General features: G+C 38.6%; 2 protein-coding genes across 4 annotated transcripts in view; one reads left to right on the top strand and one right to left on the bottom strand.

The window, feature by feature from the left end:
• Positions 1 to 10176, bottom strand: part of LOC145494586 (DNA ligase 4-like) — a 31047-nt gene extending 20871 nt beyond the window's left edge. For all 3 annotated transcript variants that reach the window (XM_081474097.1, XM_081474101.1, XM_081474102.1), the window contains exons 1-6: positions 9997 to 10176; positions 4736 to 4813; positions 3519 to 3620; positions 3220 to 3287; positions 392 to 515; positions 258 to 284 (exon numbers count right to left, since the gene is read on the bottom strand). In XM_081474097.1, the coding sequence (XP_081330223.1) occupies positions 258 to 284; positions 392 to 515; positions 3220 to 3287; positions 3519 to 3620; positions 4736 to 4813; positions 9997 to 10170 (573 nt within the window). In that variant the 5' untranslated portion in view covers positions 10171 to 10176. The remainder of the gene's footprint in view (positions 1 to 257; positions 285 to 391; positions 516 to 3219; positions 3288 to 3518; positions 3621 to 4735; positions 4814 to 9996) is intronic.
• A 316-nt stretch (positions 10177 to 10492) lies between these two features.
• On the top strand, positions 10493 to 26190 carry LOC145494590 (palmitoyltransferase ZDHHC6-like). The gene is made up of 11 exons (XM_081474107.1): positions 10493 to 10720; positions 13009 to 13100; positions 14690 to 14846; positions 15453 to 15596; positions 16761 to 16814; positions 17861 to 17935; positions 18913 to 18993; positions 19741 to 19782; positions 21708 to 21853; positions 24105 to 24151; positions 24703 to 26190. The coding sequence occupies exons 1-11, from the start codon at positions 10493 to 10495 to the stop codon at positions 24798 to 24800; spliced, it is 1164 nt and encodes a 387-aa protein (XP_081330233.1). The 3' UTR covers positions 24801 to 26190.
• The last annotated feature ends 611 nt before the right edge of the window (positions 26191 to 26801 follow it).

Below are 26801 nucleotides of genomic sequence, written 5' to 3'. Positions count from 1 at the left end.
GACAATTGCCAAAAAGACCCTGCAATCATTGGTTGCATGAAAATTGCAAAACAAGAACTCAGGACAATTTATTACACCTACAGTGTACAGTTCTCAATTTTGCTCAGAAAAAAAATGGCAAGATGTCTAGTAAGTACAGCAATTTTCTGTGAATCTCTCGGTTACAGTGTAAGTCACTAATGACAGCATCTTGTAAATTACGAGTTTTTTTCTTAAAGCACTACATGTAAAACAACCCTTTATTAAAACAAACTCACCTTGAAAATGATCCTGATTAACCATTTCTATATACGAAAAAGAACAAAATATTGACAGAAATCAAATCATGTATTCCTATTAGTATTAATTAGTGACAATAATTATTATACACTAAAGGTACACAAAAACCCACCTGTTCAAGGGCACTTGTGTTCCGGAGAAGAAGTTGCAGAGCTTTTTTGACATCATCCCGTTTGTGTTCAAGATTTGCCTGTGCCACCTGATCAAGATGCTTGTTCACCTCGTCAATCTTTAAACTAAGAACAAGCACAGCAAAACTTAAAATACACAGTGACACTGTGATCATAAGTGGCCAAGTGAAATGTTCTTTGTAGCTGTCAATGGTGTTAAATCAGTGATGTTATAATTTCAATTGTTAAAACCTGGATGATTGGATAATGCAATTCAAGAGTTGTCATTCACTTGGCCATCATAGGACATGAGCCATTACACCATGCTCTATGAGTAATTATCATGGTAAGTGTACACAACATGTTTTGGGGCCTTTTTCTATTTTATTTTTAACTAGTTTTCTGTATTTTGGGGGCATTTTTAATAATTAAACAATTGAAGGGGTGAGTGCAAAACCATGCTAAGTGACAATTTGGGTGAAAAAAAAAATTTTCGCGAAAGGGCTTGAATTTTTGCATGTGGTCTTCAATGTAATAGAAAAACGCGGCCCTGTATTTTTGTCGCTGGTTTTTGCTTCGTTTTCGAGTTATAACGTATGCAAAAATACTTGACTTTTCCTAGCCATGTCTTCAGGAGTTTATTTGTTGAACAGCAAACAGGCAGACTGTTTATAGTGTATGAAGTCAAAATCAAATCTCACAGCATATATAGAGTGGAAATCTGGGAACAGATTGTTTACGTCAGGTATTGTGACGTGAGCACAACACGTGAATCCATCGAGAGTCAAACGAAATTCATCGAACCAAAAAGAGATGTGCCTTAAAGTACCTTGTATGCCTGCCTGGTGGTTGAGAGGCATCATAAAGTCTCGATAAACCCGTAAGTCATCAGCACGTTTTAAAGAATCAAAATGTGTTCTGAAACTTTGAAGGCAGCTGATATACCGTAATCATGTTATCGGCGTTCAAAGTCAGATCGAGCCAGGCAGCAAAGTCCAAGAGCAGTTCTTGCCCAAGAAAAATACCCTCTGGCGAGTCGTGGCCCATTTGCCAGCGTTGCTAGCGTCAAAGTTTGGAAAGCGAGAACTGGTTTCAGACTTATAAAATTTGTCTTGTATCGACCGCCATGTTTTCTCACGAACGAGGTGTAAAGACCCTTCCCGGCATGCATTGCAATCACGTTCTGCGGACTTTTCTCGAACTGGTAACTAGATTGTTTAAACATAAGAATGGCCAACAAGTAGCGATCGATTGTAACATAGATCTGTGATCCAGGTTGCATTGATTTTATTTCAAATCGGCATGATTTGTAGTATTTGGAGCTTCTGGGATCAGCGGACATGCAGATGTATGGAGACCTGTACGTTGCGGAGAAGGGTTAATCTGTTAATCTGTCAGCCCTATTTATAGCGCGTTTTCACGTGAAATCAACATCATTGAGCTTATAAGTTGCGTGAAATTACCATTTTGCTGTTTTCTAAGTGAAACTAGCATCCTTGCCGTCAAGCGTTAACGTGAAATCAACATTTTAACCGATTTAGACCTGAAATTAACATCATTGAGCTTATACGCTGCGTGAAATTGACATTTTGCTGGTTTCTAAGTGAAACCAACATGCTTGCCATCCCGCGTTAACGTGAAATCAACATTTTAACCTATTTAGACCTGAAATCAACATCATTGAGCATATGCACTGCGTGACATTGACATTTTGCTGGTTTCTAAGTGAAACCAACATGCTTGCCATCACGCATTCATGTGAAATCAACATTTTAACCTATTTAGACCTGAAATCAACATCATTGAGCTTATGCGCTATGTGAAATTGACATTTTGTTGGTTTCTAAGTGAAATCAACCTCCTTGCCGTCACGCATTAACGTCAAATCAACATTTTAACCTATTTAGACCTGAAATCAACATCACTGAGCTTATGCGTTGCGTGAAATTGACATTTTGCTCGTTTCTAAGAGAAATCAACCTCCTTGCTGTCACGCGTTGACATGAAATCAACATTTAAACCTTTTTTGACCTAAAATCAACATTTTTGAGCTTATACGTTGCGTGAAATTGACATTTTGCTGCTTTCTAAGTGAAATCAAAGTCCTTGCGGATGCAGCGGGCCGATCCGTTGTTATGATAAACCGAGGCGAGACTTCCACTTATAACAAAGGCTTGGCTTGGCTATTATAACAAAGGATCGGCTCTGTTTATCATAACAAAGGCCCGGCTTCATTTATTTGAAGACCTCGGCGGGAAAAGGGCGCTAGGTATTTTAATCAAAAGTGAACTTTGTCGAAAACACTCCAAATTTCGCATGCAGTTTTGTTTAGGTATGTTTAACAATGTCCCGTAGTTTTTCCGCTAAGCTTCGCTTCGTTTTTGAGATATTGCGTATGCAGAAAAACCACTCGGTTTTCCTAGCGGCATCTTTATAAACGAAGCAAAAAGCAGCGACAAAAATACAGGACCACATTTTTCTATTACATTGAAGACCACATGCAAAAATTCAAGCCCTTTCGCGAAAATTTTTTTTTTCACCCAAATCATCACTTAGCATGGTTTTGCACTCACCCCTTCAATTACTCCATGTGCACTTGTTAGATATGAGATGATTATAGCCAGTGAGGTGCAGCTATCTAACATCTCATATCCAATGTGCATTCATGGAATAACTGTAAATCATCTCTGACTTTTCTTCAAAAAATTAATGTCAATTTCCCTGACTTTTCCTTGCCCTTAAAGAATTTTTTTCCCTGACAATTTCTTGATCAGTGGCAACTAAATAGGTTTGCATGAACACAATAGAGGATTGTATTAACCACACTTACCTGCCCTTTTCAGGACATCTATTTCTCAAAACAAAGAAAGCTACACTGGCAAAGTCGGCCACTGAATCCTAAAACAGAAAACAATAATAAATATTATCATTTAGTTACCATACCCAAAATCACAATTTAAGCCAATCAGAAGCTGTGCCTACTTTCCTGATAGTCCTATCAGCTTCTCTGCATTATGCATATAATCTACAGTGAAGTGCTTAATCTCCCACACAAGTATGAACCAAAATAATCAGCTCAGATCAAATATTCCAGACTTCGTTTCCATTACATTAACTGCAACTTAGTACCTGTTTGGCATTTTTGGGTGCTCTATAGTTCAATAGTTTGCGTCCATCAGCTGTGTCTTTTCCAATACTGAGTATCTCCATGTAATATTTGGCAAGAACAACCTAACAACAGAAACAAACTGAAGTTCGATGTGTGGTTTTCCGTTAGCTGAGGAACGAAAGAAGCGGAAAACCTTTTTCTCACACACAGCTGGGAGTCTGGGTACAGGTGTGTGGGGGATTTCAGGTCACGTGGCTTGTGTAAGGTTTCAGTTTTTGTTTTGCCATCTGCCATTTGACATGCCCCACCCATCCACCCATGAAGTACTTGTAGAATGCCTTAAGTTGAGGTGAAATTATTCCCTAGCTACTTTTTTGCCTCATTTTAAGACTATTATGTTCTTATGTTAATAAAGGTCAGGTTGTGTAGTTCGGCTTGGCATGGCTCCTATGGTTTGGCTTGGCATGGCTCCCAGTGGTGTGTGAGAAATAATTTTAAATACTGATTCAATTACAGTCAAAATGTCCCGTCATAGTGTTTTGCCAGTATAACAGCACAAGCTTTTGGACAGTAGCCGGTTACTGAAAGAGACTTCTTTGATTTCAATATGCTTATGATGACATATTTCTAACTACAAACACAAAGACCAAGAAGACAGACAAGAGGATCCATTGTAGCCTGTTCCAGGCTCTCAGTTAGTGGGGACGATTGAAAAAGCGGGGGTGCAATGTGCGGAGTCTGGTATTGACCTTCCCTTTTTCTCTACCAGACCCTGCTCGTCACTCAATGCCTGGCGGCTTTTTATTCTCCCCACTGACTGTGATCCTGGAACAGTAGCTCGTCTTGACCATCGTTAATTCTTCCAGAGTTTATTGCCTTTCCACAAAACCAAGCAATGCACTTTGGGAAAAATACAAGGTGGTGGTCAAATAACAATGGGAATGAGAAACAATGTCTTAGCTTGGTAAAACAAAAGAACAGTGCATCCTAAATTTAGCAGATTGGTCTAGACAAAGACCTGATTGATTGAATGATGATAGGAAAGGTAAAATATATGAAATGTGAAGAACTGACAGTTTCGCAACCTGTAAATGACAGTTTATCAACCTGTAAATGAACTGTCAGTGCTGCAATATATCTAACTGCATCACATAGCCACACGGTATGAGGAAGGTTGTTTTACAAGGTAAAAATCTTACGATTCTTGAAGAACACAAATATGAAAAAAAGTTCCCACCTCCTTTATTCCATAAGCACCTCTTTCTTTGTCCAAATGAGGCAACAACAGCCGCATAGCAGAATGGAATGAGTCAGTCTAAAGCAGTAAAAAACAGTTTTAGATTTTGTGGTTTAAAATGTGTATGTAGAGTGAACTAGAAGTCTGCACTGAATGGTGCTCAAGTTCACCTGTTTAACCCATTGACTCCCGTGCCGCCCGTAACTGCCTGTGCAAAGAACCCCTCCAATTTCCTGTGCCGCCCATAACCACCCAAAGAAAAGCAGGTGAGGACAATAGCCTTTCCTACCCTCCCTAGACTTATTGGTTCTCTTATTGTTCTATTGTTCTTGAGGACAAATAAACCAATCAGAATCGACTTACTGAGCATATCTTTAGAGGGCTTTAGGGGTCCTAGAAAGACGGCTTTTCTTCTTAAATCCTGCTCTCATAAAGTGCAGGATATAATGGCGTGCTGCAGGCCAAATCTACTAACTTCAAAGGCCTTGTTTTCATTCCTAACACGGAGAAATTACTGCTTTGGGATTTAAAATAGAAAAGAAAAATACAAATTAATGTTTAGGTGGCCTCAGAATGGAAGATCAAGGAATACAGAGTCCTCAAACCTTTCTGGTGAAGAAGAAGTGTGCTTTCAAGTGAGTTTTGAATACAGATCACAGACTAAAAGCAGCTTCCTGGACTTAAGAAAACAAAAATGGTAATGTACATTATTACTTCAAAGTTAAATTCAACTTTTGCTTTTAAATAGGTTTCTTCACCTCAGCTTGAATGAAAATTTATTGTTACTGAACTTCCTTCCACATTTCCTTCACTTGGTGCCCTGTTTTGGGGAATTTCAGGTCTTAAAAGTGAACAGTATTTTTGCACGCCGTATTTCTGCATATTTAATTTACGGCGACCTCCGCAGTTTGTTTGATTAGTTTGTTCGCTTCGTTCCAACTATATTTTTTGGAGTCTTATTCAGCTACTAAAGAACTGCCAAGAAAAGAACTAAGTGGCCACTAATTCAGCACAGTTGAAACACGTTTGATCTCGAAATAATTAGCTTGTTTTTGCCATGTTTTTGACTTACAACTTTAATCTCTCTTTCGCAGCGCTGTAACATTTCGTTGCGCAGCAAATAAATTATTTGATTTCTTGATTTCAAATTGGTTTTTACATGTGCCTTTCGCATTTTTATTTTCCATTGTTTCCTCAAATGCTAACCGTTATATCACAAGAATGGAAATTCTATTGTATTTGGTTTCAATTTGTCCTCCGAAGTCAATAACAAGTCGTGTTTGCATATTCAATTTTCTCGGCTTCTGTTGTGCATTTCGTCGCGCGGCAGAGAAATAAAAATAATTTCTTGTTTTCTCATCAGTTTTAAACATCAAGTTGAGTTCTTTTTGTTGATATTTTTTAATATTTTGGTCCTTCATTTATGTCTTGAAACCTAATCTTGTGTGCGTGGTTGCTGTGCATATGGTTTATTTTTAGTACTCAAGCTCATTCTGAAATGTTAAAAAATTGTCAGGAATTTAGGGGTGGGTTGCGTGCAATTTCATTTGGGAGTCAATAGGTTAATGTTGCAGCTCTTGACATGAGAAATGATAACAAAATACATTCACAGTTTGTCATCTTTGTTCTGCACACCGTCATACACCAACTCTTGTGCCTGTCAACAAATGCCCCGGAGTGGCAGGAGTGGGGCATTTTACTAGTTAAGCTTGGATAATTAATGCCTCTTTTTTTAGTGGGGGGGGGCTGTTCCTAGCCTCAAACTTCTTCCCTTTTATTGTCACAATCACAATTCAGAGAGTTTGCAAGTCATTGTCAGAATTTCAACATGTCTTGCTGTTCATCATTATTTCACCAGCCTCCATGTTGCTGCCCCCCCTCCCCCCCCCAACCTCGTTCCCAGGGTCTCTCATCTTACCGCCCCCTGGAGCGAGCGAAGAGAGACCCTGGTTGGGTCTGGTCACGTGCCACTTTGACAATTGAGAACATCAGGGAGGGGTCCTCTGTAATCAGCAGTTTGTCGCGTTGAGCTTTGTCGCAGGCTGCGACTGCCACATTACCTGCGGCGTTTATCAATACTTAGCTTTCAGGGTGAAATTTCGAATAATATCTGTGCCAACGTTTACCTTAAGGTTAAGCAAGTCTGTCTTGAGGCAATTTAGCAGGCGTGATTTTCAGTGCTGCCGTCCTACCCACTGGATTTATGGAAAGTCAGTCATATTTCAACAGTGGACGTCAGGCAGCACAATTTCATCCCATAGTAATTGTTGTTTCTCCTTTGAATGCACTCGATCAAATTGATGCAAAAAACATAAGAACATCTCTAGGAAAACGTATAGCTTTCCCAAAGTAAAGCTACGGCAGTCTCTGAAGAAAAGCTGGATGAAGATAAATATGATATTCGTGCAACGCACTGTCCTTGCAAACAGTTCTAATCAAATAGTCAGGCCCGGCGTCACCTGCGGCATCACAATATAGAATGCAAGAAAGCAATATGTTCACGGAATATTTTAATCTTTGTCCCTGGAGAGCCAATACTTAGAGCCTTAAAACATATCTTGCAATAGAAATGAACCTAAACAAAGTATAAGCACGGCATGGCAAATTACAGAGGTGTCAAACTTTGAGAAGTGATGTGCAGTTAACAGCAGGAAACCATGCAGACCTACGACCTCTAAAAATATATTGTAACACAATCAAGCGACTTTGCTCTACTTATAATTTCCATTTCTGATCTAATAACACAGCATAAAAAGTGCCCCTCAGAAACACGCTTAAAGCAAAGAAAGGTTGAGAGATCGAAAATTAAATGAAAATGTGCACAATTCTCTCGAACCGTTGGCGTCTCGTACACTAATTTATTAACGACACAATAAAAATTATATTTTTCATTTTCTAGCCTCCTATTGGTTGAAGATAAATCCATTTTATCAGCAACGACGGCGAAATGCATACCGCGACGAGTCCGTTCTATCCTTCGTGCTCTGCAAAGTTCGGGTTGCTGACGGCGCGGTGAAACTTCAATAAATCTTTTCACCCTTTCGCTCCTTTCGAAGTGACTTTGGCTTTCAGTGATCAATTAAGGTTACCGTATACCTTCAGGGGTGTCTCACGTCCAAGCGATGTAGCGCGTTCGGTTTAAGCTGTAGATACCTAAACCCCTATATCAAATTAAAGCTTATAGAGCTGGCTATCAAACCATACCAAAAATTTTGAAATAAAATGAAGTGCCGATTTTTTTCACGGCCACTAAATGCGAGCGTCCTAATCACCTTTTGGAAGCTACAAGTCAAAGCGAATTTTGTTTTTCGCCAATTTATTTTTTTCCCCGGTTTCAGGACAAAAAGCGCTAAAAAAGCATGTCTGCGTTTTGCCACATTCAATTGCAGTAAAAAGTTACAGAACATTTTCAAAATAGGACTTAAAAAATGTGAAGTGATCGTACAAAAATTGCTCTCGGAGAAAAAATATTTCGAAATAAACAATTCGCAGACACGTTTTTGTTTTTTATATGTTAATCTAGCTACTGTCCAAATTTGAGGGCAATCAAACAAATCCCCTTTGAGTTGTAACTCTTTAAAGTGTCTGCTTCAAGCGAAAAAATTTATTTGAGAAAACAGCGCTAAGGAAAATCTCTTGCTTCGCAAACAAACTCTGCCCACAAACGCCTTCAACTGGGTTCTCAGATCACTGAGCCAATCAGCGCTTGGAAAATTTACTACCATTAACTCGCGGTGAAATTTACGGGTGAATCTTGAAAAAACCCTTGAGTTTCGGAATGCGCTCAAGGCGGAGAGATAATTTTTCTGTAGCTCGGTTTTTCTTGAAGCTGGTCTGGCAAAATGGGGAAGACGAAAAAGGATACGAACGCTAGAGTGGCTGGGCGACGAGAACAAACTGAACAAAAGAAAGCGCGGCGGAACAAATGTGCATGGATAATATTCCAATGGATCTCAATGAGTTGGGCAATTCATCGGTATCGGACTCAACAAAAGAGTCAATGTACACGTCACTGTTATAGCTGTCAAGTTCCCAAACTTTTACAGAATCTTTCTCTACTCTTGACTCGATCTTTTTGCCTGCTTGATACGATAGCTATAGCTTCATCCGCGAGGCCAACTTTCGCTTCTTCACTCATTGATGTGTTTTCATTCGTTCTTCGCTTTTTCGAACTGGTAAACAGAGTTTTCCGTGGTCCATGTTTACTTATAACTTAATAGAATTACATCTAATACGAAAAATGCTTGGATCTGAGTAGCCAGCCAATTCGTGGTATCCATATATTCCCGCGTTTTTTTCAATTTTGTTTTCAGAAATTAGAGATTACTCTTCGACCATTACTTTGAACCAAAAATCCAAATTTGAAGAAAATTGCCGATCTGAAGGTATACTGTAACCTTAAAAGGCCCTGAATTCTCTAAAATTATTTAATCGCCGGTAACAAGACCTACACTTCATTCTGAGGTAAAGATGAGTCAAACATCTTCCATACACAGCTTTGGCCACGGTGTGCCATTCTCCATTCACCTTCTTGAGGAGATTTTTACAATTTGTAATGTCCTTCACTGAACCATACAACCTTCAGCGACTTGGATTTCCGCTATCAGATGATGGATGTGTTTTCCTCGGCGTTTGCAGAATATTAGCGCCGGACATTACCGCAGAACATCATATCGTTCTTGGTTTACTTTGGTGACAACACATCCCGCACTCCCGTGGGCTAAGTATAGACAAAATTCCTACTAGGCCGCCCATCCTCTCAATAATTTAATTGTCATCTCCCAGATTCTGGGAAACACGTGACCAGACCCAACCAGGGTCTCTCTTCACTCACTCCAGGGGGCGGAAAGATGAGAGACCCTGGGAAAGAGGTTGCTCCCCCCCTTGTGGCAGTTATGTGGCAGACATCTCTTGCAAACATGCAGCTACATAGAATTGTCATATAGCACCTATTAAATTTTGAAGGGTACAATTCTTTTATCTAGCTTAAACTAACTGGAGTGCTTTTTAGGCCAACAAAATTGGTAATAATGCTACCCAGAGCGCATTTTAGCGCAGTAGTGCAATTCCTTCCTGGAATTCCTGTGTTCAGCCGCAAGTCTTTGCAGCATACAGTGTACCGTCTTGTACTAGCCTTACTAGCTAGGGGTGCAAAATTATCATAGGTATCCTCTTTAAAAACAAATTTCCCCTAACTATGCGTTTCACCACTAAGGAAATTTAAAGTTAACGGGACCACAAATTGAAAGACCATACTCAACTGTTTTGGAAGCCCCATGGAGTTTTCCGTGTGCATCCCTCCAAGAACTGACGAACGTGGCCAAAATCTTCTTCTTCTTTTCAGTTCCTGACGTAACTGCTATCTTTTCCAACAAGGAACACAAATCATAGAACGGCACCTGGGAAGCTACCTCAGCAGAAGGAATTCCCGCCATTTCGATCGTACACTGCGTCACTCTCCAACAACCGCCATTTTGAATTTCCGCACCGAAAGAAGGACGCTGGGGGACACTCTGGGACGAGGACAAACTCGAAATGAATCTCGGGATGTCTTGGTTGAGCCTTGCTGTTTTGGCCGGGCTTCGGAAAAGTTTTTGAGTTTAGCCAAAAGTTCTCGAAAAAGTATTCCTAAAAGGAGGCCTAGTACATTAGGACACGCGCTTGTGAGGACAGGACAGAACTGCGTGTTACTTGGGAGTTTTGCGTTTGTATTTCTGGTTGTATTCCATGGTGTCTGTTTGATGCTCATTTCGTTTCATGATGAGCGGAGGTATCTGTCACTGGGGTCCCCTTGTGGCCTTATCAATTATTATCACGCTGTTTCTTTGTGGACTTTACTGCACCTTACTATGGTTTCCTCCGTGGACGTCCATTGCAAGCGTGATTCACTTGGCTTTTTTTCTTACTTGGATGTTTCTGATAATGAATTACTTTCTGAAATCAATCTACCTTGGGCCAGGCCATCTGCCTTTGGGTTGGAGAGCGGTAAGTTTAAACAAAACAACATGGCCACTGCTTTAACAGTGCTGTGGATGTCAAAGCTCCTGCTATTTCAATAGACCTTATCACGGTTCTGGAAGCCATGTTGACAGTTAGTCAACAGTGTCAGAAATTACAGTTTTTGTATGAAATTTCATGGCAAATACTGAATTTTAGTGAAAATTTAATTCTAAACAATTTATGAATGGTGAAGTTAAGATATCAGGCAAAAGATTGCATTAACTAAAGTTGATGGATGTAGCTTTGCTATAAAGTGCCCAGTTGAAGCTTTTAATTTCCCATACATTTGTCTATATATTTTTTAAAGCAAACTTGCACACAGCTTACAACTTTATGCCACAATAAATGTACTGTACAGAAAAGAAACTCATAGAGAAAGTTATTGAAAATTACTCTCCTTTATCGAATTTTGTCAATGCAATCCTTTAATTTAGCATCTTGACTTTGCCATTCATAAATTGTTGAGAATTGACTTTAAAGAAATTGTTTACCATCAGATTCTCATACAAAAACTTTAATTTCTCTTGTGTGTTGCCTACATACAGTACCCGTTAAGATGGCCTAATTCTAAAACTGTGATAACGTGTTCGTCTATAATTTAACTCATGATATCTCTCTTTCTCTTACAGTGCATTTCACAAAACTTTTGACAAACATTGTTTGAAGCTTGTTTGAAATTCCTGAAATTTGCTCTGAACTGGGGAGTTTCATTACATAGTTGTCAATCAAATCGTGAACTTCGAAACAAAGTTGTGAATTTCACGCCTAACGTTGTTGGGAAGTTGCAAAATTCGTTGCGAGCAGAGATCATGGCTATCTTCCAAGGTCTGGGCACAATCATGTCTGGAATGTCACAGAATTTCTTCAGACATTGTGGTTATGTCGATATGGAATTACTAGTTTTCAGTAATTTGTACTTTGCTAAAATGTGAAGTGCATTGGTCCTTTTGTAAAATTTCCCAGATGTGCCCTGACTCACTCACTCACTCACTCACTCACTCGATCCTCTTCATTCCTGTTGGAACATAGGTCGTCCACTAGTGCCCACTACCTGACACTATTTTGAGCAGTGCGCTTCACTTCCTGCCACGTGAGCTGTCTCTCCTCCAACTCTGCCATTCTTGTGCGCCTCCAGGTGTACTGCCGACACTTGCCTAAAAATAGCATACAATTCATGTCATGTCACTTCCATGCATAGTGGTTTAAAAGTATTTTACAGTGTATGTGTACATAAAAAATTTATCTGACTTAAAAAAGAGTTTTTCTTTCAGGATATACATCATTCTAGAAATAGCACTAAAACACAGAACATTTCGATGTTGTGTTGTTAACATTTGTATTTACATTTCTACTGAAAACCAGACACAAATCACGCCATCAGTCTGTGATGATGGAGTTCCCCTGTACCTCTCAAATAATTTACATTTCAGAAATAAACGATGATTACCGACGGAGAAAATGCAAATGCGAGAGTAAAAAGATTAAAAAGAGAAAACGGCACCATTCAAGTCCAAGTTTAAGTTCTGACAATAAAAATGAATTGCACGCGGCCTGTGTAAGCAGTAATTCATTCAAGTACCACGTTGTTACAATTTGCCTGGCACATTTCCACATTCGACTGCATTCTTTTCTTGGTTGGGTTAAGACGTTCAATCGATTGTTCTTCCCTCTGCTCTCTTCCCTCTAATTGGCAATGGCAATTCTTCCTTTAGGAAATCTACAGTACTTGATACATCAGCAAGCACCTAAAGGTAAGCTTAGTTCCTTTGAAAACATCTTATCAACTTGATCCAAAGTAAGAAGTTTTAGTTAAAGCTTACTCGTAAATTTATTTGCAGAGAGTGTTTATAAAATTAACTGAAGATGTGTTTTTTTGGTCCATTTTGTCCCTTAACGTAACCATCCAATTCGACAAGTCTGCCATAATCAAAGATAATAAGACAAGAACTGGAATGAGGGCCAAGCAACTCAAACTTTCCAAATTGCAAATTTCGCTGCACATGAAATTCACATCTTCATTTCCAAATTCGCGATATGATTGACAACGACGTAATGAAATTGCTAAGTTTGTAGCGAACTTCGGGGATTTTGAACAAACTAAAGAAACCGTTTGTGAAAAGTTTGTAAAACACACTGTAAAACTGTAAATCTGTCATCTTTGGCCACCATTATTTTTGATTAAGTCATGCACAATGCTCAAGACAGCTACAGAATATTTCTTACAACTTGGATGTTACATACATGTACAGTACATACCATTGCTTTTTTTCTAGGATGACAAAGAAGTGCAAGACGTTTTGCAAAAGTGTGTTGTGTGCAATGGCTACAAAGCACCAAGAGCACATCACTGCAGCAAATGTAAACGGTAATTAAATATCTTTTAATTTCTATTTTAATGTATATATTTTTTATCATTTTTTACTTCAAAGAAAAAGCATTATGTACAGGTACAAACAAGCAAAAACAGAACAAATTTATAAACAAGCTGAAGAAAGTGAATAACTCAATCAAACATTTAACATTCATAAAATGTACTTAAAACAATGTCAGAAACAATAATTAATTTAATTTATGATCTGGTTTAGTAGTAATTATGTATTCATAACTCAAGAGTGAGTATGCATACTTGCATATAATTTACCCCACTCTGTATGCAACTTTTATCAGCAAACTGATGTAATTTTGGAGGGATTTTTTTTCCTGTACCAAGAACCTCAATTTAAGGCTTCATGCAAATCTCTTCTCTATCCATCATAGTGTTCACTCGCCAGATAAGATCAAGTGAGTCTCTCCATAGCTCAGTGGTTAGGAAACTACAGTACTATAACTTCAAACATTTGTTTGTAAATCGTACGAAATGTTCTATATGCACTGAAGCTAACTGTCAATTTTAGGTTACTACCCACCTTCAAATTGTTTTTTCTAAGACTTTTACTTGACAAAATTTAAGTCAGTCATTTTATCTAAAGTTTACAATTTAAAGAAAAATTTTAAAAATCTCAAAAAAGCAGCTGATTTATTTAGAAAAAACTTAGTTTCAAATAAAGTTAATAAACCAGGAAGGCATGATAATTGCTTAAATGGACAAAACCGCCAGTGGAAATGTTTGTGGCAAACGCCCATCTTGGAGCACGTATTTCATGTTATTTGGTATTGTTGATATCGCGCATTTGTTCTTTTGCCTTTGGCTACTTTGTCTGTTTTAGTGTCTTTCCCTTCAATGCAACAGCAAAATAGAAAACATGGTACAATGCGATGCTTTTCGCGGGAAATCGCGATCCACTGTCATTGACGCTAGGAGGTCCTTTTGTTCCACTGGTTTGCGGTTTCATAAGGCGCGATAATCTCCTGGTGTGGCACGCGTTGTTTACGAACCTTTACGAGCTAAAATCTCACATTTGATTTTGGGAGGAATACATCGAGTTTAAGTGAATTTATTAGGTAAGCAGATTTGATGGATTTTTGTGAAATTTTGTCAGTCAGAACGTTCGAGGGATAATGAGAAATGAAAACTGTGTGTTGGGAAATTTGGATATTTAACATATTTTTCACGTGGCATCCATTTGCTCAACACGTCTTGCATATTTTAGGCTACTCCAACTTAAGATGCGATTATCTAGACAACCAATAAGAATATCAAAAAAGCCTGACACACTTTTGTTGACTGATGCCTTGTGAATGATACTGTGCAGCCATTTTGCTCGTGTGGCAGCATTTGATACCCAATAAATTCAGTAGAAGAACCCTTGGCCATTTCATGCGTTACCAGCTCCTGACACTTTTTAAAAGAAAAACTCCCTTAAATTGTATTTTTATCGTAAACTACATTTATTAAGCTTTCCTCTGATATATAGTTTGTTGGGATTTTATTGAAACTGGTGCACGTACGAATTTTTCCCAAAAGACACCTGTGAAGGTGGGAAGTAACATTAACACTAAAACTCTCATTTGCAGGTGTGTTATGAAAATGGATCATCACTGTCCATGGATAAATAACTGCGTGGGTCATTTGAATCACAGAGCATTTACGTTGTTCTTATTCTTCGTTCCCATTGGATGTACACACACCACTGTTATTTTAATATCATGTTTCCTACAGCAATTTTATTTGGTAAGACAAGTACATGTTTATTGCCTAATGTATAAAATACAAACCTGAAATTTTAGAAAAAATAATCTATTGTAAGTGATGTTAGATGTTTGGGAATCAAGATATAGGTACATATAATACTATTGATCCCAGGCATCTGTTGAGAGGGCTTTTTTTTCAGGCTGTTATACGCACCATTGGTTTCAGCCACAGATTCTCAAAAGTGATCATGTGATGACAAACATCTCCAGGCCACAGTTTGCGGCACAGCACAAAGTGGCCAGTTCGAAGCAAATCTTATCCATGCGATGGATTTTGCATCTGTCAAGCTCTTCTCTGTAACATATCCTGAATTTTATCTTGCTAAAAAGTGTGGAACTCAACGAACTTGCAAACAAACAGTCAAACACTCATCACACAATCATGGAATTCGTCATCACATGAACACTTTTCTAAATCTGTGAAATTTAAATTTGTTGCATTGTTTTCATGTGTAAATACATAGCTTGGTACACTTTTTGAAACTACTTGCTTCTGACAATTGACATTTGATATCCCAGAACATGTCCTACCTGTAATTATTCTTTTCTCCAATAACTCTGTTCATTTCTTTCTCAACAAATTTAGATGTCTGGCAGTCCTTATCGACGTATTGTGTTCCAACGTAATGCAGTTGTTTCATTCACATTCTATCATGTGATACTTGTTCTGTTCTGCATTGGTTTGTCACTGGGTGTCACGATAGCAGTTGGCATTCTTCTCTATTACCAGGTGCAGATTGATTCTGGCATAAATTATACATTCAAGATTTTATCCTGCACACAAAGTTTTATAGTTACATGTTCTCAGAATGTGCTAGTCAAGAATTATAATAACTTGTTGGCAACAAAGTATGGAGGGTATTAGACACTTTCTCTGGAGAGGCTCAAAGTGGTTTTTTCAGGTGGGGAGAATCCACTTAGTGATATGAATGCAGGTGTAAGGCTATGTGAAAGTGATGTTGTAAGGCCACATGAATGATCCTTCCAACTTTGTACCTGCACTCACCTCACACAGCCACTTTCTGTAACAAACGTTTTGAACCTCTGCGGAGATTGGCAATCAGCAAATCACAAGCAAGTGATACGCAAAGCCAGTGGTGTTCATTATATTCTGTAGTTAGTAAATAGAGTATATGAGATGGCAATACAAAGATATGAATTTTGACATGAGGGAATAAAATTCATATCTTCAAGACAATTCATATCTTCTTTTCTTTTTAATATATGGAAAAACTGACTGTTTGTGCAAACAACCATCAAAATTGAAAGAGACATTACTCCAAAAAGTTTACAGAGGGACATCATTGCATACATGTACCACTTGGCGCATTATCTGCGCTGGTCACCACTAAAACCCTATACATTGCTTACGCAAGCTCTGGGTTCAAAAGGGGTGATGAATGGTCATTCAAAAACTCTGGGTCTTACAAAATTTTAGTCAAATTTCACGGCTCATGTGCGCATCGCAGTCTCAGTTTTTTTTTTTTTTTTTTTTCACGAGAATGCTAAGGAAGTCTTGAAGTCCCTTGATATATTGAACTTTAATTATGTATCTTTCAAATTTCCACCAAGAAAAGGTTCATCCTAAGTTGTCTGAATCACAGTCAAAACATACTGCCACATCATTTTGGTATTTGAAAAACTGCTAGCTCGTTGTAGGATACAGCTGTATGATGACATAGTGTTCTAGCTGAATTTCCAGGACCAGATAGTCTTGGTCTTCAAATTGAAAAAGTTTTGGTCTCGGGCTCACAAAGAAACACGCTAATCTCACAGCTGTCTCCCAAAGTCTCACAGCTACCATTTTCCACCCCTTTTCAAGGTTTTGTTTTTAGTTATAATTTATTAATGATATGCAAGTTTATTTATTAACAAATCCCTCTCTCTGTTTCAGATCAAGGGAATATTAACAAACCAGACAGCAATAGAAGCATGGATAGTTGAAAAGGTCTGATAAGCTGTTTACTTTACATTGATTTCACTATTTAGGACATCTAATGTACTGAAATTCAGACACTTAAATTTAAGTTTTTAATCTTATTGAAATTAATATACTCGCATCTCTCAAAATTTTAGGTTTTTAACTTTTATTATATTTATTTATATATTTGTATTCATAGTTTTATTTTCTGAGGGCCACAAGTTTGTTAGCCTTTGGCCTTTTAAGTGTTTAACTATTACTATTACTATTAACTATTACTATTAACTATTACCATTACTATTACTATTACTACGTGTATTACTATTACTATTACTATTACTATTACTATTACTATTACTATTACTATTACTATTACTATTACTATTACTATTACTATTACTATTACTATTACTATTGCTATTGCTATTGCTATTGCTATTACTATTTCTGTTACTATTATTACTATTACTATTACTATTGCTATTGCTATTGCTATTACTATTACTATTGCTATTGCTATTGCTATTACTATTGCTATTGCTATTGCTATTACTATTGCTATTGCTATTGCTATTACTATTACTATTATTACTATTACTATTACTATGACTGTCACTGTCACTGTCACTGTCACTGTCACTGTTACTGTTACTATTACTATTACTATTACTATTACTATTACTATTACTATTACACTACATGTAATTTGCAGTTGATCTTTTTGGATTAAGTTACTTAACATTTTTACATTGTGGCTGGAATGACAGCTGTTCAATGAATACTAACATTACCTACTTTAAGGAAAATATCCTTTTAGTTTTTCTCTTTAGTAGTTCCTCAAGTGAGAAAGGTAAAGGAGCAAGTTAGAGCAAAAATTAGCTAGTCAACACTTTTAAGACTTTTTTCTTTTTGCTTCATCAAATGGAGGTATTCAACTCAATCGTAATAAAATCATCGAGAGTGGTTTGATTGTTTGATGTCAAATCTCCATTAGCATTGAATAACATGGCAAGCTGTAGTCTATGTGGTCACTTGTGCAGGCTTGACCTAGGTGTATTGTCTTCCTATTTTAGGCCAACAGACCCCACCCTGATGGAAAAACATTTACATACCCTTATGACTTTGGTTGGAAAGAAAATTTCAAGCAGGTAGAGATCCTTATCTTCACTGTTAAATCAGTGGCGTCCATGCTAGTGGAGCTCTACATACCTGATGGATGTACATCTGGGGGATTTTAGAATTGTTACAACATTAAATGAATAACAGGGTGCAAAGAAAACAAATTTTCTGGCTTGCCCTTCGGCAAGCTCTAACAGACCAATTTTCCATATATTAAAATTCAGAATAACACAATAGACCTCAGCACAAGGCCCTGGGGAATAAACCCCACAAACTCTGTAGTTATTCCCCAGAGCCTCGCACTGAGGTCTATTGTTTTAGCTGAATTTTAATATATCAAATTGGTCTATTGTGATGTACTAGATTAAAGTCATTCTCACTAGCTCCCAAAAAGTTTCTTTCTCTCATTTCTTCTGTAATTTAAATTTGCTCAAACATTTTCCCAAGAAACTTATTATAACTTTTTCCCATTGGGCAGGCTACGTACAGAATCTACCAGCCCAACTAGAAAATCCACTAGTCCTGGGTCATCTGACAGGACTTTCTTTACATGCTTTACAATTGAGCTATTACATAGAGCAGTTTTCATCTGAGTGTCAAAAAGAAATATTGGTTTTGTACTTACTATGCTACATGATCAGCATAAAGAACTCACACCACTTTTTCAACCAATCAGAAGTAAAACCACATCAAATTATAGTGACTTCACACATGTTTTCCTGTGCTTTACATTAACAACGTGTAAATACTTATTCAAGTTTTGATTAGTTGACTGTATTGTCTGTGTCATTTGTGATTGGCCAGGGAGTGATTAATGTGGTTTTGGTTTTACAACACTCAACTGAAAACTGCTCTAATGTGATGTGTGTCAATTGATCCTTGAAAGCAAAATTGTCCCTGAGGCATAATTGACCCACATTTTTGTTACTATTTTTAATGTAGAAAATGCTACAAAGCTGACTGTGATCCCTTGTGCAGTTCCATAATATTTACACTTGTGTTTTAGGTCATAACACTAAGGAAAGATTATGTTGGGGATGGAATCACGTGGCCTGTTATTGATGGATGCGATCAGTACACTCTCACAGTATGTTAATGTATTTTCTCTTTGTCACTTTCAATGTACATACATGTGCACATCATATCTCCTTGATTATGCCACCTTCCAGTGATAAATGCCTCTTTTAAAGTAAGCGTACCCATGAAAATTGAAGCATAGAAACCACATCATCCTTAAAGTTGTGCGGGCACTCTCATTTTGTACCGTTTTATTAAAAACTAAGAAATCAATGTATGTGTGTATCCCAGCTGTTAGAACAAACTGTTGACAACGTCCAGTTCATGAACGACTGGCAAACGGTGAATACAAAACCCCATGTTATATTGTAAAAGGTCATGAAACTTGATCCATACTGCGAATAGCTGCTCTCTGTTTCTGTTTGGTTTCTGTTTTTATTGATATATTTTGATCACGCCTATTTATTTACATGCTACAATTAGCATTTTTTAAAGATAAAAATGTCGCACTTGCGAAAAAGGTCTAATATTAAACCTCTAACTCCCCATAACATCCACTTCTCTACAACAACACAACAATCTTTTATTCACACTATTCAGGTACAAAAGAAAGGTAAGACATAAAAAACTATAGAAAACGTAATGATAGAGATTATACAGCTATATGTTCAATTTGAGTCAGTGTGCAACAGCCAAAGTAGCAAAGCTTTCGAGTTTCTACAACAGCCACTTTCCTTTGTCCCCATAGTTGAGAGATTTGACTGTATAATGTGTGGTGTGATTTTTTGTTGTTATTGTTTTTCATTGCTTTTACCAGAGGGAACAATTACAGCAAAAGAAATTAAAAAGAGAAAGAACGGTAAGTTAAAATTTCAACTGAAATCACGCCATTTGAGATGAACATTTAATGGGCAAACTGAATTTGTTTGAAGAGTGAGGATCTTACAATAATTTAGTCATAGTGGCAAGGAAAGCTTGCAAAAGGAAGTAAAGGCTTCAATGAGATTTGACACCATAAATTACCAAATGTGCAGCCCTACGCATAGATGTCCCCTTCTTACGAGGACTGGGTACGGCTACACGTAGGCTGCCAATGTTAGTTGTAAAGAGTCCCCTGACCAAGTTGTGAACCCATCGAAAGCTGCTCAAAAACACGGTGAGGATTAAAGTTGCAAGCTTGTGGGGCCGTGTGGAAAGCAAAATTTAAAAAGATAAGTAAAATCATTCCATAAAATTACAATTACTAATTACAATTAAAAGACAATACAAGAATTATTACGAATTACAATTTAAAATCACAGCTGCTAATTAGAATATAAGAATTTCAATAAAATTTATAAACATCATCTTTTAGTGGAGCAGTCAGTACGGATCACGCCTCGGAGTTAATATATTTGAGACATTCTTGCCTCTTCCCGTATGACAAAGAGACCTGAAGTTAAAGTTAGTTAAACCTCTTCGCGCCAGGAGGCGCACAAGGCCCAGACATCTTCCCTCCACTGCTGGGAGTTATTTGCTGCCTGTCTTGCTCTTATTCATGTGTTCCATCCTTGTAGACCTGTCTGTCTCCTTCTCTACAGTGCGACGCCAGGTACGTAGTTTTGGGTCTGCCTCTGCTTTTCTTTCCCTCCGGCTTCCATCCCAGGGCAACAGCACAGGCGTTTTTCACTTCTTTCCTCAGGACATGTGCAATCCAGCACCACCTCTTCCTTCTCACCTCCTCACTTCTTGGATCTGCTCTCGCTTTCTCCAGCACTTCCTTATTTGGCACATGCTGCTGCCATCTGATGCAGAAGATTCTTGTGAGGCACTTGGTCTGGAGGATGTCAAGCTTCTTTTCTTCTCCCTTTGTCATTTTCCACGTTTCACAGCCGCAGAGAAGCACTGGAAGCACTAGCGTCTTGAAAAGCGTTGCCTTTGTCTTCCTGCTGATGTGTTTTGCGCGCCAGATCTTGTTGAGCCTGTTGAAGCTTGCATACAACAGCACTGTCCTCTTATTGATGCCCAATGTTGCTCCTCCGTCCTTCGTCACCTGCGCCCCCAGGTAGGTGAAACTGTCCACTTCCTCCACCATGCTGTCTCTCACTCTCAGTCTGAGAAGTTTCCCATCCTTCTTGGTTATTGCCTCCGTCTTCCTCGGCCCCCTGCTGCTCGGTTGTCTGGTGTTGTCATACAGCCCCTTAGCTCTCCCGTTCTCTACTGCTGTCTGTGCTGCTTGGGCCTTCTCTGTCATCCACTTCCTCTTATCCTCTCTCACGCTGCCCTTCACCTCCTTATCGTTCTGCCTTTACTGTTCCCTGATCCTGTTCCGTATCCTCTTTGGCTGATCCAGGGCTTACTCTTGCCTTTGCGGAACCCAAGGACCTCCTCCGCTGACTCCACGTATGCCTTCCTCTGTGTCTCCCACAACTCCTCCATCTCTTCTCTCTCCGCTTCTCTGTTCTCCTCTAACCTCCTCCTCGTGCCTCGTAGTACATCCGTCTTGTTCTTGTGTCCTTCAGTCTGTCCGTGTTAAACCTGGGCTTGAACTTTTTGATGTTGACATACTTGCTGGGTCTCAGCCGGATCTTGGTCCTGACGAGGTAGACGAGATGACAAAAAGACCTGAGATTGCTTTGGGGGGAGGCTAATGTTCTGTTTTGCTAATTGACTGTTTTTTCTCTGTGTGTCATTAGGGCAATCAAGTGAATTTCTGTGGTCAGTTTTTGTCTTAAGTGCACGATGTAATTTTGAGGTTTCACTACCCATAATAAATGAACTCAGTTTGTTTCCCATTGTGTTTAGATTTGTTGTTCGGTGATAAAATTCTATAATGGAAGCATAATAGCTTGGCGTGAAGGACTTAGGACATGCATATCGACTCCATGGTCAGAAGAGCCTCGCATGAAGCTACACCTTGGAGAAATTGTCTTAGTGACACGATGGAGAGCGTACGTTTGTTTCATTGTATAATTGTGAATGCAATGTTGCCATGTAGTACCGTCATTGAAAGATGGAATCTTAGGCCCCGTTCACAAGACGCCGGAGAAATTTGAAAACGGAGCTTTATTTCTGCGGTAAGACCTACCGTCCACACTAATCCGTCACGAAAACGGAGCTTTTCGAAAACACTCTTCAAACTGGAGGAATTTGGAAACGCAGGCTTAACGTTTTAGTGTGGACGGAAACGGGGGGTTTTTCGAAAACTTTGACGTTAAACAAACCCAAAATGACTGGCGATTGCTACGTTTTCAAATTTCTCCAGCGTGGTGTGGACGGAAAGTATTTGATGCGTTCTCAGAGTGGAAACGCCGTTTTAAAATTTCTCCGGAGTAGTGTGGACTAGGCGTTAAGTAATTTGAAGTGAGGGAAATCAACCCAAGCAGAAAACCCAAGTATTTCCTTCTGGGCGGAAGGGAAATTGGACCACAACGGAAATTAAGAAAAAGTTCTTTGAGCTCGGCGAGATTCGAGCTGAAAACTGAAAACAACATTGATCCAATTGTCAAGTTCGCTTGAGTTCTAACACTCCAAATTAGTTTAGAATTAATCCTCTACTTTTCAGAGTTTATTTCACTGATTGCATATTGCCTTAACAATGTTAAGTCTCACTTCAAGGGGAGGTACTCTTTGCTTAATTTTTTGGTGGGGTGTGCTACCAGGACACCCGGTTCTTCGATTCCTGACTCTGCTTTAGACCAAGATTTTGGAGGCGGCGTGGCCGAGTGGTTTAGGGCGCTGGATTTGAAACCTGGAGGTCCCTGGTTCAAATCCTCCGCCCTACCGCTGTCTGGATTTGTTCTCGGTAGTCCCGAGTTCAACTCTTTGACCGCATTGTGTAAATAGCCAACTGGTCAGCCTCCTACCAGTTAGGATTCTTAATAGTTTATGTTATATTTGAAATATTTGTTTATTTATTTACAGTGTCCCCAATTAGCACATTTACAGGAGCTAAATAAATTTGACACTTAAATAAAGTTATTATTAAGATTGTCGTCTTCCTTCTCATTCAGTTTCGGTCTGTTTAATTAGTAATAAATCGTGTATTCTTAGTTCTGTAGCTCTCTGTTTCATTTGAAGGTGAAAACCTGGCTGAATGAAAAGACGTTTATCAAAATACGTTCTTTTTTATGGTTTATTGTACCTAATTTTAGAGCAATATGGTAAAATGGTGTCCATTTACAAACTAAAACAGCTCAAAAATCATGGCTTTTGCGGTGGCAATACAGCATAGTAACTCCTAGTGGCACACATAGATTGCTTTGGACCATCACTTATGCAACTTTCAATAAGGGCTAGTCACCGAGAAAATTGCGCGGCTGTGAGGAAGATTTTGCCTGCTTTCTTTGGCCATCTAGAGGAGAGTTTTTTGTAAGAAAGTTCAGCTCGAACAGCTTTGCCTGTCTGAAAACCATTTGCCTTCTTAGTGAAAACGTTCATGAAGCCCCTGCATATTAAGTCAATTAAGGTCATTCCCTAGTATTGCATTGCGCATCCCTACTGCGCATAATTTTACGCGTAATTAGCGCGTGCGCATTAAAAAATGGCGGCTTTTTCTTTACGACTGGAGCTCGCCATAGAGGTAAATCGTCATTTTCTCGCAAACGAGTATGGTGACCTATCATTTTTTTGTGTTGTTTTGAATTGAGTAATAAATTTCTCTGTGTCAAATAAATATGAACCAATTCTCAGTGTAGAACAAAAAACAGTCGTCGGAAATGTGAATTTAGTAAGCAATCATGACTACAATCATGGTGCTATTATAAGGATTTATTGGGTATAAACAAGGTGCTGTTGCTCCTAAACGAACATGGGGACCCCTCATTTTTATTTCAAAATTTAAGTTGCTATAATATAAACAATCAATAGGCAAAGTTTCACAAAAATCTCAGTGCAGGTTCTGGTTCAGTGGAATGACCTTAACTTTCTCCTGAAATAAACTCTAAGGACTTAATACACCAACAAGAGTAACAAAGAAGATAAAGACGAAAATTGAGAAATTTAGGTTCACATTTTTCAAGATACACCTTTCGTTATGATTTCTCTGGTAAGCTTAGTTAACAAATCATGAAGCGACAAAGAATATCACAGCTTATTACCCCTCGCCAGCTGAGCATTAATTGCGTGAAGCTTCGAAGTCCTTCATGTCATCTCTCCTGCTCTCCGTCTTCAAGTTCATTGTAAATTCTGTTTTGTTGACAGGCGATGGCTTTATGGTGAAAAGTTACGCTCTAATTCACCATCTGCCGGTAAGTTTTCTCGTTTAACCATAAATAGTGACAGTAATCAAATCTGGCCAATCACAATGCACCTAAACACCGTGATGAACCAATCACATCTTGCATTACAACCTTCAAAGCGCGGGGAAAAGTCGCGAACCAAGTTCACGTGCGCGGTTACCTCCGATTGACAGCAAAATCAATACGTCTGTCGTCATTGGCTTGACCACGGTCCACGCGCGTTTTGCCCGGTAACAGAGCAGCTATGCCAACGGCAAAAGAAATAGCTGCCTTGGCTGTACATTTATTTAGACGTGACTGGGGTCGGACTCGGCTCCAATTTTGTACCCTGAAAGATCAACAGCGGAAATGCAGCTGCAGTGAAAGTAGACAGTAGCTGGGACAGTTTCGTATAAATAAGTGTTTATGGGAACAATTTCAACTGCCACATCAAATTGAGTATTTTAAGTTCTCCTCTGGCACACCGATCCTTTTTCCAAGTTGTACATATATGTGCTAATTTCTCTTGAGTGATGAAGCTGACTTAATTCTGAACTTTATTTTATGGTGTTTGTGTACAGAAAACACAGATGAAGTCGTCGGCAAAGAAAAGGGCTGGTTTCCTCGGCATTGTGTTGTCAGAACGGCAGAGGAAGCATCTTCCAAGAAGGATGATTAATAGGCCTTGGGACTCTGAATTTAAAATCACATGGGGAATCTTAAGCCACAACTACTGGAGGAAGCTAAATTTTACTAACTACAATCTGGATAAGCCGAGCCACTTGTGGTTATTGATTCACACTTGATAAAATTGCGTCTTGAACTATATTGAAAATTTGTTTGCTAAATAAGCTTAAAGCCACAACTTCTTTGTGGATGCCATTTAGAAAATGATAAAAACACAGCTTATAATTGTTGCAGACTATTTAACAATTGGATCACGTGCCCGGCCAATTTTCCGTGAGTTGACCCTCGCTGACGTACAATTTGAGGTATTTTTAAGCCAAACATAATTAATTGTTTTCCTTATCAACGAAAAGGAGAGCACAAAAAATTGTTTACAAAATAAGCTTAAAGCTACAGCATCTTTGTGGATGCCATTTAGAATATGATAAAAAGACAGCTTATAATTGTTACAGACTATTTAACAATTGGATCACGTGCCCGGCCAATTTTTCGTGAGTTGACCCTCGCTCACGTACAATTTGAGGTATTTTTAAGTCAAACATAATGAATTGTTTTCCTTATAAACGAAAAGGAGAGCACAATAACGGTAGTGGTCTATCAGCGAACAGCCGACAATTAGAGAACCACTTGTGCAGATTCGCAATTTTAAACGAAACAAGCATTTCTCACGCAACGTAATAGACCATTTTCGTATTCTCGGTATTGGACTGGAACTAGCATGCAATAGAGGCTCATGCGGGAGAATATCATTCTAAAGATATGATTGTCATTTGCATTTGAAAGGACTCCCTGCATTAGCCTCAGTTGCAAGCTAGTTCCAGTCCAATACCGAGAATTCGAAAATGGTTATTACGGTAACGGGTAGTTCAATTGAATATATTAGGCATCAAATTTTGTGATGAAGAGTAACTGCAAATATACCATTTTCGTATTCTTGATAATGGACTGGAACTAGCTTGCAACTGAGGCTAATGCTGGGAGTCTCCAAATGAATGAGCCTCCACTGCAAGCTAGTTCCAGTCCGACTCCGAGAATACGAATGTGGCCTATTGCTGCAGATCTTTTGAAGTGTTTGAGGATTTTTTTGAAACTTTTATTACTGTTCTTTGGGTTCAAAACTAAATTTTTAACTTTAAATTTGTTGATGTAAAAGGAAAACATAAAAGAAATCCTAAAGTTTTTAACTTTCACGCTCTGTCATTAACTGTACTTTCATACTGTCTAAATCATAACCAACTTCGGGAATTTTTGCCACAGGCAGCCCAGTTGTACTGTTTGTGGAGTTTGAGTCGAATATGTATGTGAAATTATTAGTTATATTTACTGCAAAAGGAGTCAAAATATTTATGTAATAGCTCAAAATAAATACTGCTTTGCCTTAATATCATTGTCTTTTTCTTTGTCCTGGTCAAAATCTGGTCCACTTTGTTGCCTTTCTCAGCTAGTTCGCTTGCTAACTATATGTCAACGCATTCCTATAGGCATAAAAGGTAAGAAAATCTGTCGTAAAGTAGCAGCTGTTTGAAGGCAAGATATTTGCTACTTAGTTTAGCGGTAATTATAAATGTTAGATCTTGTAGATTCCATTTGGCGGGGCACAGTAGATAACGTCAAAACATAGCACAACCCTGGCTGGCGTGCGTGAAACGTGGCTAATGTTCTTGTCACGCCTGCTCGTTCCTCTTCTGGCACATCTCGCAATAAAGTAAGAAAACAAGTATTTAATCCACAATTTCTATACCTAAACTCCACTGAACAGGAAGCCCATCCCCCGAAAAGTGTTTACACGTCTTGCATGCCTATATTTAACAGCAAACGCACTCGTAATCCATGGTTGCATTACGTCAAGTCCTCCGGACTCGTGACTGGTGGCAGAGGACTGGTGGAGTTGGCCGCAACACGAAAGTTGTCGCAAAAGACAATAGATTTAGACATATCTTTATTTCTCAATTTGGGTTAAAGGATAACCGCTACAGAATTAATTGTACACAAT

The sequence above is a fragment of the Orbicella franksi genome, chromosome 8 (genome assembly GCF_964199315.1).
Source record: "Orbicella franksi chromosome 8, jaOrbFran1.1, whole genome shotgun sequence".
Lineage (NCBI taxonomy): Eukaryota > Metazoa > Cnidaria > Anthozoa > Scleractinia > Merulinidae > Orbicella > Orbicella franksi.
The sequence above is the reverse complement of the archived record's forward strand: the minus strand, read 5'-3'. Positions and strand labels throughout refer to the sequence as shown.

What these genes read in the sequence shown, in the direction of transcription:
- LOC145494590 (XM_081474107.1), top strand. Translation starts at nt 10,493, where the DNA reads ATGATGAGCGGAGGTATCTGTCACTGGGGTCCCCTTGTGGCCTTATCA. An exon ending in GCATTCTTCTCTATTACCAG is followed by an intron (nt 15,597 to 16,760) that starts GTGCAGATTGAT and finishes TCTCTGTTTCAG; the next exon opens with ATCAAGGGAATATTAACAAA. An exon ending in AAGCATGGATAGTTGAAAAG is followed by an intron (nt 16,815 to 17,860) that starts GTCTGATAAGCT and finishes TTCCTATTTTAG; the next exon opens with GCCAACAGACCCCACCCTGA.